Raw genomic sequence first — 12835 nt, 5'->3', positions numbered from 1 at the left:
AAATATTTCCTAAACATTTTTTCCATTTCTGTCTAATGCTATAAGTCAATAGGAAAAAAAGTAACTGTATTATTTTTCGTAAATTATATTTATCTCTCTGTTTTTCCCAAATAGGTAAAAAATGCATTTGAAGAATTACCTGGATACAATAATATCCATGTGCTGGAATTCAGGTAAATAGATTTATAAAGGCATACACACCTAACACTAGTGCTCTCATAATTGACCTACACAGCTTTTACTGATCACTGCCACAGAGGACAAATCTGATCAGCTGTTCTTTCTTCTGCCACTGAAGTCAGTTAAAGCCTCTCTCATGATGTCTGCCCCTGTTTCTTTGTCCTAGGGATTTAAATACAATAAACATATCTTTTGCCATGTAAGATATGTATTTGATAATTCTCCAAGATTCTCAAATGTTCATAATTTGACACAGGTTAGTATTAAATGCAGAGGAATCCAAACACTCTTGGGAAAACTTTGAGTGTACTTAACTTTTTATCCAGTCTATTAGGGAAGATTGAGTGGCTCAGAAGGTTAATGATGAAATATCTAACATTTCACCTCTAAGTCACAAAGAGAACTAGATGAATAATTTGATCTTTGCCTGTCTTTCTGTTCATGAATATTCTGTGAAAAGACTGAGTTTCTCCAATTTATTTGTTCTTCAAAATGATTCACAGAGTCATTTTTTTGTAAAGATTGTTTCCAAGTGATTTGTAGCAAGTACTTGAAATTGAGATTTGAACTGATTTGATTGGATGCACAGGTCACATGACATGTTTCTGTTTCCTGATTGGATTGAGGATAATTTTTAGGATTAGGTTTCTGATGTGACTACTCAGGAGTATGAATCTGAAATTTATCTGCCATTAACATTTTGCACTCGTTGATTTATAAGTCAATGTTTCTCTGAATATTCCTGCCAGTAAACTCAGTTGCTACAATACTCACCAGAAGCAAAAATGGCAAGGGACAAAGGATACTTTTGTGTTTGGAGCACCAGATTGGGAATCAGGAAATCTGGGTTCAGTTCTCAGCTCTGCCATGGACTTGTTGTGATTATCTTGAGCAAGTCACTCACCCTCTCTGTGCCTCAGTTCCCTGTGTACACTTGGGGGGGAGGGGTTGTGATGGGGTTCAAATGCTATGGTTATGAGTGCCATAGAAAAGCTGTTACAGAATGAAATAATAAAACATTCAAAAGGTTATTTGTGGGCCTGTTTTGGTAGGATTTGCCCATTTGTGTAGTGACAAATTCAAATCTAGCCCAGTGTGCGATGGTTTGTTAATAATTGGCAACTATTAGTTGATCTTTAGGTGTGTAAAATAGCAGTGGTGGTCTCATAAAATGGATTGTAGTTGATAAATGGCCACATCACATTCTCCCTAATATTTATCCTTGTTTGCGGTCTCTGCAAGGGAAACTAAGCTTTGCAGGAGCATGGAAACAGCTCTTTCAGTTCTCACTTTTAGCAGAAGTCCGAATTAAAACACACGGGTGTGGCGGCGTAGAAAAGCCTGCACGGTCTCAGCGTATGTCATACCAGTTCTGTAGAGAAATGGTTTCCATCTCCATTAATGCCATTCTCCTACCTCCTATCAGCCCCAGCAGCGTGCAGAGTACGTACACTGCACACACCCCTAGCATGGGTATAAGCAGCAGTGTGTACGGCTTAGGCGTGTAAAGACATGCCAGAAGCCTAGAGTGTATGCCCTGCCTACACAGCTGTCTGTTTAGATGCCCAAGCAGTGCTTCCCCTGTCTACACTGTCCCACTGCCTCCCTGCTGCTGGAGCCTTTCCCCATCGCAGCGAGAGACTCCAGCACTGAGGAAAGGCTCTGGCACTGGGGAGGCAGCAGGGAAAGGTTTGGGGAGCTGCCAGGGTCTTTCCCCTGCCAGAGACTTTCACTGCTGCATGTAGCTAATGCCACGTTGTAGACAGTTTGCCTTTCACTGTGATGTGTAGCTACACGTGCACTACATGGGGCTGCACCTGTGGAGAAGGCCTTGCTGGTTCTGGCAAAATATTCCAGCAAGGATATCCTACTAATTTTTGATAAGTAAACATGTTTGTAAAGTAGCCCTAAGTAACATTATTGTGCCTGTTTTTTCCCCCTGATATATATATATACAATTGTACTGACTTAGTAGAACAACTTTTAGTCCCATTGAAGCCAGTAGTGAATCTCCCATTAAGTTGAGTGAAACCAGAATTGGGTCCCTTATATAGCAGAATAACATTTTTTACTTGTAAGCTATTTAATTTGATTTATTTTCAAATTTGCCTGTTCTGTATCATGTCAGAGCTGTCACTGTAAGAAGTAAACGAGAACATGGGTTCTGAAACTTCCTTGCACCGTGACCCCCTTCTGATAACAAAAATTACTTCACGACCCCAAGAGGAGGGACTGAAACCTAAGCCTGCCCGAGCATCGCTGTCCCAGGTGGGGTGGGGCCAAAGCCCAGGGGCTTCAGCCCCAGGCCGAGGGCCTGCAACCTGAGCCCCACCACCCAGGGCTGAAGCCCTTGCACTTTGGCTTTGGCCCTGGGTGGTGGGGCTTGGGTTTTGGCCCCAGGCACGTCTAACTCCAGCCTTGATGACCCCATTAAAATGGGGTCGTGACCCACTTTGGGGTCCCGACCTACAGTTTGAGAACCGCTGAACTAGAAGACTTAAATGGAAGGACAAAACTGTTTCTCATTTAACATATTTATTTCTTTTTTAATGTTTAGGTCTCCTGATGATGACAGGTAAAGGCAACATATGTATATTTATTGTCGTAGTGTAAATTTAGACAGGCTTGCTAATTGCATGAGACTACCAGTTATTATGACAGTGTGGTTATGGCTCCAGAATTAAGGATACATCCAGTAAAAATTTATCCCTTGCTGTAGATTTACTTTAAACTACAAGTAGCTGATCTGTTTTAGGCCTCAGATAGTCTAATCCAATTTTCTTATTTAACTGGTAATCAGAAAGAGTTACATAGGAAACTCTGCCTAAACATGAATCAGTTAGTGAGCTATGTTTTTTGTAGGACTCTCTAGTTGAAAGCAAATAAAATTGTTTAACTGCTGTTTACTGTTTTTGAATTGCAATTTGTGACAGGGCACCTAGAGCCATTTATAGATACCGTACCTCTTTTTTTATTACTGTATAAAGCCAAATACATTAAGACAATTGTACATCTCAAGCAAACCCCATTTAGCTGTTTGAAGGCCAGCGTGGATGTGAACCTGAGTGGAAGTTGTAATCAACCTTCTTCAGCTGGAAGGAGAGATCAGACTGGGCCTGTCTGGGGAATGTTTATATATATATATCAAAGAGAGAGAGAGAGACATATACATTAGAGGGAGTTACTTGACCTTTAATGGATTAGGAGCCCACAGTTTATTGACCTTTTGGTAGAGATTTCCTAAAATACAATCAAAGAGGGAACACTCTTTGAAGCCCTTATTCATTTGAAGAATTTTGAAGTAATTTCCAATTAATACAGGCTTCAAAGAGTGTTCTCTTTGATACCTTTTTTGTCAGGTAAGTTCCCAAAAGTCAATGAACTGTGGGCTCCTAATCCATTAAAGGTCAAATATAAATTCCCTCTAATACACATCTTAATATAAAAGCTGGTTTCCATAAACAATCTTATGGAGAAGCAGCATTTGATTTTAGAAGAAGGGATTGAAAAGAAAAAATCTCTGTAAAAACAGCAGAGTATTTAAGCCATCCCCTTGCTCCCATGCACTTCTGCAAGAAAGGATGCACAAGAATCTATTCAGAGAAACTCTGCTCCAAGGAACAGATGTTTGGGTCCATTTCAGGTGGATGACGGTAGTTATTAATTGCAGTCAATAGCTGCAACTGATAGCATGGCTTTATTAAATCCGGATATTATTCTCATCCAGCATATTGGGTTCTGATTTTTGCCCCGTCTTTTCATTGTTGTGCTCTGTTTCCATTCCCCATAGTGATACTTAGTGCCCATTATATGCCTACAATGGGTGAAATTCAGCCAAGGTGGCAACAGCAAAACTCCAGCAGAGTTGTGGTTTTAGTGCAGCTTCATTTGCTGCTTACATCTGAACTGCGCTTAGCTCTGCAGGTCTCTCTAAGCCCAGCCATTGATTAGGAATGCATTCCAGCTCTACGGCAGGAGGAAAACCCATCTTTGGAGCAGGGTTTCCTGGTACTTCATAGACAACCCCATTTTCTCATTGTGCGGTTTGTACAGTCAAAGTGTGAAACACTAACTAAAGCTCCCTGGTGCTTACGCTCTGTGTATGGTAACTCTGATTACTGCATTGTCTTGTGGGGAAGAAAATTCAGAAAATAGAGTAGGATTGGCACAAATAATTCAGCTATACAAATTTACAAAACAAAAGCTTCTTAATAAAAATAAATGAGAGCAACTACATTCTTATAAATAGGCACTTTTCTGGGCATATAATATAAACAAATCTTTAGATCTATCAAGAGCACCATTTAAAGCAGGTTTAAATTGCACAACCTGTCCACTAGGGATGATCAAGGACTCTCAAATTTTTATATTTGTTTGTTTACATTTTCCCAGGCTGATTCCATGTCTCAAAGCCATTCATGGGGTTGACAAGATCTGGTAAAAACCTGGGCTCCTCACACATAATATTTCCACTTCTGGATATTGGTTGGCCCTATTAATGACTATGACATAAAGCCAAATATTTAGTCTTGTCATGGTGTTGGAAATATGAGATTCTGAGTTTGAGTGGCGCGCTCTCTGAAGATTTTGCTACAACTGTGATACATTTTACAGAGAGAGACAAACATAAAAATAATTAAATATATTTTTACCAAAGACCCCCCTTTAAACTGTTGTATCTTTTCTAAGTGTGAGACCTGGCTCCTCAAACTACCAGAGTGCATGATATAGCTGGCCAACTGTTTAGCTCTGATCTATAATTCCTTTTTTCTTTATAAAACCACAGTGGTGTGGAGGTTCACTACGCTGTCACGTTTGTTGGGGAAGCCATCAGCAATGCCACCTGGGACCTTATTAACCTTCATTCCAACAAAGTGGAGGACAACTCCTTCATAGAACTTGAGGATAACCCAACTGTTGTTTACACAATCAGTGACTTCAGAACTTATATTGCTGAAATCCTTCAAAAGAACTCTTTGCTTGAAAACATCTCTTTGACCTTGGACCCTGACTCTCTCCAGCTCATTAATGGTGTGTATTACTTAAGAAATGCTGTGGTCTGTTAATCAGAATTTATGTTTAAAAAAGATGAAGGATGTGGTGTGAGGGATTAGGAGCTATTCTCTCAAAAGGAGGAAGTTATATGTAGTGGTATGGTCCACAGGGCTCCTCCTTTTCTCCTGATTTTATCAAAATCAAAGCAGATCAATACTGGTAGGATCCTATCCCTAACCCACCAAATTAGCCACTCTCAAATTAATTTAACATTGTGATGTATAATTTTTAAGGTGTGCATTGATGGTTTCAATCGTACGTCAGTAACTGAAAGGAAATACACATTCCACCCAAAATATATACTTTGTATGATATTGTATGTCCTCTTACAGTAGGATGATGCTGATGACATTCTGTAAGAGTGAAATTCAGCTCAGTGCAGAAGGCCTGCACAAGGCCCTATGTGCCACTTAAATGGAGCTCAAGTGATGCATAGGGCGGGCCCTCTGTACTAGGATGAATTTCAGCCTAGTAATGCTGAGTTGGGCCCTGGCAGCACAGACCAGTGCCTGGTAAGTGCTGTCTTCTCGATGTCCTCCCTGTTGCTAGTGGAAATTGTTATCTATCTAGGTCGTTATCCTTCCTCTATCCTTGTTTTAAGTGTGACTGATAAAGGGCATTCCAGACTCTCAATCATTCTGATGAGCACTTTGAGAAGATCCTGGAAGCAAATATGAGATGGCGAGAGGAGAAATGAGTGAGGGTTTTATCCAGAGTACCCTGATGCTTCTACAAACAACTTCCTTGCAGTGCTAGTGCAACCTTTCACAGGATTCTCTAAGTGCAAATTGGGGTGATAAATTGGACAGTGAACACCTTCAAATGCTGAATGTTTTCTTATCCTCTGCTTTTAATTATTTTCAGGCACCCCCAGCTGTGACAGCATTTGGAGGAAAAAAAGACAACAAAACACACTTGGCATCATATAAACTACAATAACCATTCCATATGAACTGTGATTTAACAACGTATCTTTTATTTCCACAGTGAAAGAAGTTCTCTCCCCTGCACCTGAAGACACATCCAGGATTACTGAAAATCCAACTGTTCTTGAGTCTCCAGAAGCTGCTGATGTAAGTACATTTCTGCACTGCATTCTCATTCTAATGACTCTGATTTGTCCTCCAGACGCCTACTTACAAACACAACCGAAAGTTTAACTCTAAACGGTGGAAGTATAGTCAGAATCCAAAAACACAGCTCTCTGCCATGTTTGAAATACAAAATGAATGCTCAGAAATACACACAATATAGAGACATACAGTCTGATGAGAGAGCTCTCTTTTGAAAGTCTTCCTTTTGGGAAATATTTAGTCTTAGGAGAGTGGCACGCCTCCTGCAATAGAAGCTGATCTGTTCTTTTCAGTACAAGTCAGTACTGTGTACTTGTTATAGCCTGTCTAACCACTTCTTCATTTTAGGATTCCCTTCTGGTTTCTTGTAATGTTTTGATTATGGATGGCTTCATAGGGAAATGATGGTCCTCACAACTGAAGAGTATCATTTGAGCCTTTTCTTGGAACAGAAGAGGTAGATGTGAGGGGAAATTTTGCCCATGGAAGAGATTAGATTAAAATATAACTCCTGTTCCTCCTTTGCAGCTGTACTGCTATCACTGAGAAGTGCAGGGCTCAGTTTTTATAAAAACAAACCTATGTCTCAGTAACAGCAAAGGAAATCTAGAAAAATATTGGCCAGTAGTTTCATTTTTATATGTCCAAGCTTGCTCCAAAGTTGAAGGCATTTAAGGCAACACCTGACTATATACGTATTGAGATAAGTTGAAATTAAGCCACAAAATTCAGACACAGCTTCTGAACATCCCTGAATTTGGTGGTGATCCAATCTGTTTTTATCTGGCCCATTATGCAGATAGTTTTGAGAGCCTGGGCACACTTAATTTCAGGCCAAGTCCCTTAAGTCCTCACTCAAGTAAAACTCCCATTGACTTCATATGAGTGTATGTTATGATGTACATTATATTAATATACAGTATATTAATATGTGTAGTATCACTTACTTTAGTGGGAATCTTTAGCTGAATAAAAACTTCAGAAATAAACCTATGCAACCTAGAAATTTACATGGAATTGCCATAACAGATTGATTATGGTGAACAGCATGAATATATTGGCTAATTTGTAGAGATTGGTTTTCTATATTGTATATTTACTAGAGATGAGTGAATAGTTAAAAATGTTCCATACATGCATGAATAAAAGAAATAACTTTAGCTGTGCTTACATCCCTTCTCTGTTCACTTTCTGCAGATATTCTAGCAAATGAATTTATTGACAGGAAAGTTTGCAGCAATTCACTTTAACTGGATTTTTGAGAATATTTTCTGGAAGGGAATTATGAACTTGTAAAAGCAAGTATTTGCACCTAGAAACCTGATTCCAATAGCTCTGTTTATCCAGTCAAGGAATAGAAACAATAGCATGTGACCTACATTTCCAATCAAGAGCTTCAATTTTAGATAATGAATACTTGCAGCAAGCTCCTATGTGCAATGGACAATACAGAAATTATTTAGGAAACAATTTCAATAAGAAAATCAAATTGCTTATGGACAGTTTACAAACAGAAAACAAGGCTGAATTTTTTTAATTGCTCAGTTGCAATATCTGTTCTACACAGCTAAAGCTATACGGGAGAAATTAAGTGCCAGTGAGAAAATGAGTCCTGCTATATTTTGTATTAGCCCCTCTGTAGAAATAGTTAAAATTTTAAGGACTCTATTTTAATTTCATCATATTTTTGTGGGACTATCCTGACTTCACAAACTGATCAGTAGCAGATATCAATTAACTCTAGATCCACCTCTCTTTAAATTTTACAAATCCTCATCACTGTATCTCTCTCAAATCCTGCAGATAAGATTTAAATCAGAGGTGGTTGTTGTAATAGGCTGGATTATTGAATGTAATGTCTTTCTGGCAGCAAGAAATGGAAAATTGGGATTTTTTTGTTTTTGCAGTGATCTGTCATATTAGTAAGCCATTCAAATAATATTGGCAAAAACAGAACTTGCCACTCTAATATTAAACTTGTTAATATAACATTGTACCATAACAAGAATCTTTGAAATGCATTAGTTGTCATAGGAACACCTCTCCACATTAAATAAATGATGAAGTGCAATTCCTGGCACCTGCGTGCTAACATTTAAAAATTTTGCATTGAAAAGTTATTGATACCAGTTTTTATGTTTGTTCTTTTTAATACTTATTTGGCTAATCTTGGGAAAAAACAAAACAAACCCTGATAGTTTTACACACATTGAAGATTTTTGCTCCTGAAGCACATAACTTGTATATATTAATTTTCAATTCATTGATAGCTTGCAGTCGCTAAAATGAAAACAGCCTACAAAGATATCAGGAGTGGAATAATGGCTAGTTATAAAAATAGGAAAGGCAAATACTTGTTAAAGAGTTGAACAAATAATTCACAAGAAAACAGCTTATTCTGTGAAATTAACATTTTTTTGTCCTGTTCACAAATTGTTCAAACACAGATAATTAAATTCTCAGATTTATTCATCATTTGCAAATTACTTCAGAATAATTCTTAGGTATAGACCAGGGGTCGGCAACGTTCGGCACGCGGATCGCCAGGGAAAGCACCCTGGCGGGCCGGGACAGTTTATTTACCTGCTGACGCGGCAGGTTCGACCGATAGCGGCCCACACTCGCCGCGGTTCGCCGTCCCGGGCCAATGGGGGCGGCGAGAAGTGGCGCGGGCCGAGGGATGTGCTGGCCGCGGGTTCCCGCCGCCCCCATTGGCCCGGGATGGCGAACCGCGGCCAGTGGGGGCCGCGATCGGCCGAACCTGCCGCGTCAGCAGGTAAATAAACTGGCCCAGCCCGCTAGGGTGCTTACCCTGGCGAGCCGCGTGCCGAACGTTGCCGACCCCTGGTATAGACTGTGAAGAGTCAATTGTGAGTGTTCACAATTCACACACCTATAGATTCATTACATAAATTGTATGGTATTGTTTCTATTCCCTTATTGGATGAATTATATAAGTAACGTGTCCTGCAGTGTAATTTGCTAGCATGGACCCCTCTCCTTGGTGGAGTCAAAGGGCCTGCACTAGTGAATTACACTGCAGGATAGGGGCCCACACATCACAGATTGCAATCTGATATTGACAATTTGAGCTTAAACGAGTCTTTGACGAGTATTCATACTAGGGGAATGAGCACTGGTGTGCACACTGCCCGCCTGGTTTATTTTTCTGTGCCAAGGAATGGAAGCCAGGCTCCTCAATTCTAGTCACAGATGACATGCTGACCCCCTCTTCGGTCTTGGTTAAGTTAATCTCCCTGCATTGGTTTCATTATGTGCAAAATGGAGACAATACCTACCCTATCTCACAGACGTACTGTGTGGATAGATTAATGTTTGAGGATGAAAAGTGCTAAGCATTATGATTGTTATGATGCCCACACAAGTATAGTGTAGGAAAGAAAAAGAAAAGCTTTGAAATCAAATTTGCTTTTCACCATGTATGTTGTTTGTTTGCTTTCTGCATTTCATTTAGCTTGGAGATGAAAAGCACTATGTAAGTTCTAAACATTCTTCCTCCTCTTATAGATTCCACTCTTTTAACAGGCTTTTAAAAAAAGTGTGTGTTGTTACCCAAATATGTCTATGAACTACAAGGAGACGGATGGGTTTCTATATTAGAGTCAGGGGCACTTGAGTCAGCTGATGGGTAGCTTATAACATTGTTCTTTAATTGGCGGCCCATGGGCCACATCCAACCCATGAAGACCTCCCATTTGGCCCGCCACTGAGCATCAGCTGATCCTTCTTGCCTGCTGGGAAGTAGCAGCACAGCTTTCTTCCCCACCCCTCAGCAGCCTAGCCTATTCTTGTAGGAAGGGTGGGGGGAGGAGGAGGAGGGGAGCCCTCCCAGCTCACAGGAGGGGCAGGGGAAGGAGGGAGCAGAAAGAGCCTTGCAGCTCAGGGCAGCCCCACTCCCTGTAATACCCAATGTGAGAAAGAAGAGGGAGGTGAAGAACCCCTGGAGCCTTCCCACCAGGCCTCAGAAGGGGGAGGGGGACCCTACTGCAACCTTCACCCAACCTGGGCTGTGATGGTTGGGTGAAGAATCCCAATAAGAGCAGAGATGAGGCTGGGAAGGCCACAGATAAGGGGGCAGGGGGCTGAGAGCAGGGTGGGGCTAGAGGTGAGAACTAATGGGGGGGCCAGGCAGATTGGGGGTTAGAGTGCTGGGCAGATGGAAGAGCTAGAGGGCAGAACTGATGGGGGCTGGGCAGATGCATTTCCATTTATTTTCCCTCTATAATCATGCCATGGATTTAATTTATAAACTTTTAATTTATATTTAAACACACTGAAGCTAGATTTTGTTGATACATTTTGATTTACAGGGGTACACTTTTAATCGGGTGCTTACGTAACGTAAAGCAATCATTAATTGACGTGCTTTCATCAGTTAACTTGATTGCATCCAGCGCAGTAGTTTTTCAGAAAAAGAAGAAAAACCCCACAGAGCAGCTGTCAAAATATCAGGCTATAAGAAAGGGAAATTAGATGTCCATTCATTTAATTTCTCATGAGTTTAATTTCCAGTTTTAATTTAATATTTTTAATAGAATTAATATGTATAGCATGCTGTTTTAATAGCATTGTGGTGTATTTGTATAATTATTTCTTTGCAAGACGCTGGCATGCTTAGCCTTTTATTTTGAGATAAATAAATACAATCCGGCACACCACTTTTGAACGGCTGCAATCCCTGGCAGGCTCCCTAGAGAGCAAACACCCGGAGAGCCCTGTGACCCTAGAGAGAGCCTTTTAGCCTGCCAAGATACGCAAGTTCCTTTATCTGACCTGTGAAAAATTTAATTGAATATTACTGGTTTGTAACTAAGGATAAGATTATGTCATGGAAGTCATTGATTCTGTGACTTCCAGAGACTTCTGTGACATTTTCCACTTCAGCCTCGGGACGGCGGGATTGGAGCTCCCAGCTGCCACGGGGCCCCCACAGCTCCCATCTACCACTGGTGGCAGGGGGCCCCCTCCCCTCCTGCAGCAGGGCTTGGGCTCTCATCCCCCGTCTGGCCCATTTTGTCACAATTAGTTTTAGTAAAAGTCAGGGAGAGGTCATGGGCTTCCGTGAATTTTTGTTTATTGCCCATGATCTGTCCCTGACTTTTACTAAAAATAACTGTGACAAAATCGTAACCTTATTTCTAACACATCAGTAAATTCTTTCAGTTGGTAAAAGGAAAACAGATGGGCATAAGTAGTGCACATTCTAATCCACAGTATCCCACTGCTATTGAATATCATTTTCAAAGAATGCTGCTGTTCTCCTCTAAAGAATCTGTATATGATCCTGTCCTTTGGAATGAACATGGGCTGACTTAAAATGTAGGCCACATGCATGATGAGGCGTATGCAGCCCTGCCCCTATAACTTACTAACAGAGGCACCCATTGCTAATCCTTACAGTTTGGAACCTCTGGATACTGCATGTTATCCCCTAATCAGGGAAACAGAAGCCCATCAATCAGAAGCTGCTACTAGTTAACAATTACTGTACTACTTAGCATATTGTGTGCAGTCCTTATGCAGACACAAGTCACACAATAATAGGTTATTATGGATTTATCTTTCAGGATAATGCCCTTTTAGCTGAGTGGCCCTCTGCAGATGCAACAACTGCAAGCAATATCTTGCCACTTGATTTCACCAAACCAGGTTTCACCTTTGATAGTGAACAGTCCAATGGCAATGAAATCTGGTTAAGATCCGAAAACCTGGACTCTGAGAACAACTTGAATTCAACACCAAAGGCTGTCCTCACTTCTTCTCCTGGTGGGATGAGACTAGAGGAAGGGGGCCAGACTCTTCATTCTGGCACCCCATCAATGTTAGAAAATGGCTCTCCCGTGGACTCTCAGGAATGGCTGTCTATCCCTGCTTCTTTAGAAGATGGTAAGTTACTTCACTTCATTTACAAAAGTTGAAGTCTGGGTGACAATGTTACCTTGTGCTCAGGAGCCAGGGCCCTCCAAAACAACTTCCTAGAAACTCCTATGTATTCAGTCAGTTTCACCTTCAGAGTGTGCATGTGATTAAAAAGAGCCAACTTCTAAATTGAAATGTTTATAGCAACTAATAAGACCTGTTTGTCCCTAAAGAGATTAAGGCTTGGTCTACACTAAACCCCCAAATCGAACTAAGGTACGCAACTTCAGCTACGTGAATAACGTAGCTGAAGTTCGAAGTACCTTAGTTCGAACTTACCTCGGTCCACACGCGGCAGGCAGGCTCCCCCGTCGACTCCGCGGTACTCCTCTCGTCTAGCTGGAGTACCGCAGTCGACGGCGAGCACTTCCTGGTTCGACTTATCGCATCCAGACAAGACGCGATAAATCGAACCCAGAACTTCGATTGCCAGCCGCCGAACTAGCGGTTGGGTGTAGACATACCCTAATGGTGTATGCACGATCCCCGTTATTCCATTTCACAGAAACACTGCCAAGTAGTTTTAGCTGGATACAGCAGTAGATAAATCGGCAATAGATACTTCTAACTTTGGCATGTAAGGAGAT

The 12835-nt window shown here is 41.0% G+C and overlaps 1 protein-coding gene across 1 annotated transcript in view; it reads left to right on the top strand.

Annotated features, from left to right (window-relative positions):
• The window catches only part of IMPG2 (interphotoreceptor matrix proteoglycan 2), an 87591-nt gene that overhangs the window by 65047 nt on the left and 9709 nt on the right, over window positions 1-12835 (top strand). The window contains exons 7-11 of the mRNA XM_029913251.1: window positions 115-173; window positions 2738-2755; window positions 4967-5211; window positions 6223-6308; window positions 11897-12213. Coding sequence (XP_029769111.1) covers window positions 115-173; window positions 2738-2755; window positions 4967-5211; window positions 6223-6308; window positions 11897-12213 — 725 coding nt within the window. The remainder of the gene's footprint in view (window positions 1-114; window positions 174-2737; window positions 2756-4966; window positions 5212-6222; window positions 6309-11896; window positions 12214-12835) is intronic.

Source organism: Terrapene carolina, unplaced genomic scaffold, assembly GCF_002925995.2.
Source record: "Terrapene carolina triunguis isolate 2854851 unplaced genomic scaffold, T_m_triunguis-2.0 Scaffold558, whole genome shotgun sequence".
Lineage (NCBI taxonomy): Eukaryota > Metazoa > Chordata > Testudines > Emydidae > Terrapene > Terrapene triunguis.
The sequence above is the reverse complement of the archived record's forward strand: the minus strand, read 5'-3'. Positions and strand labels throughout refer to the sequence as shown.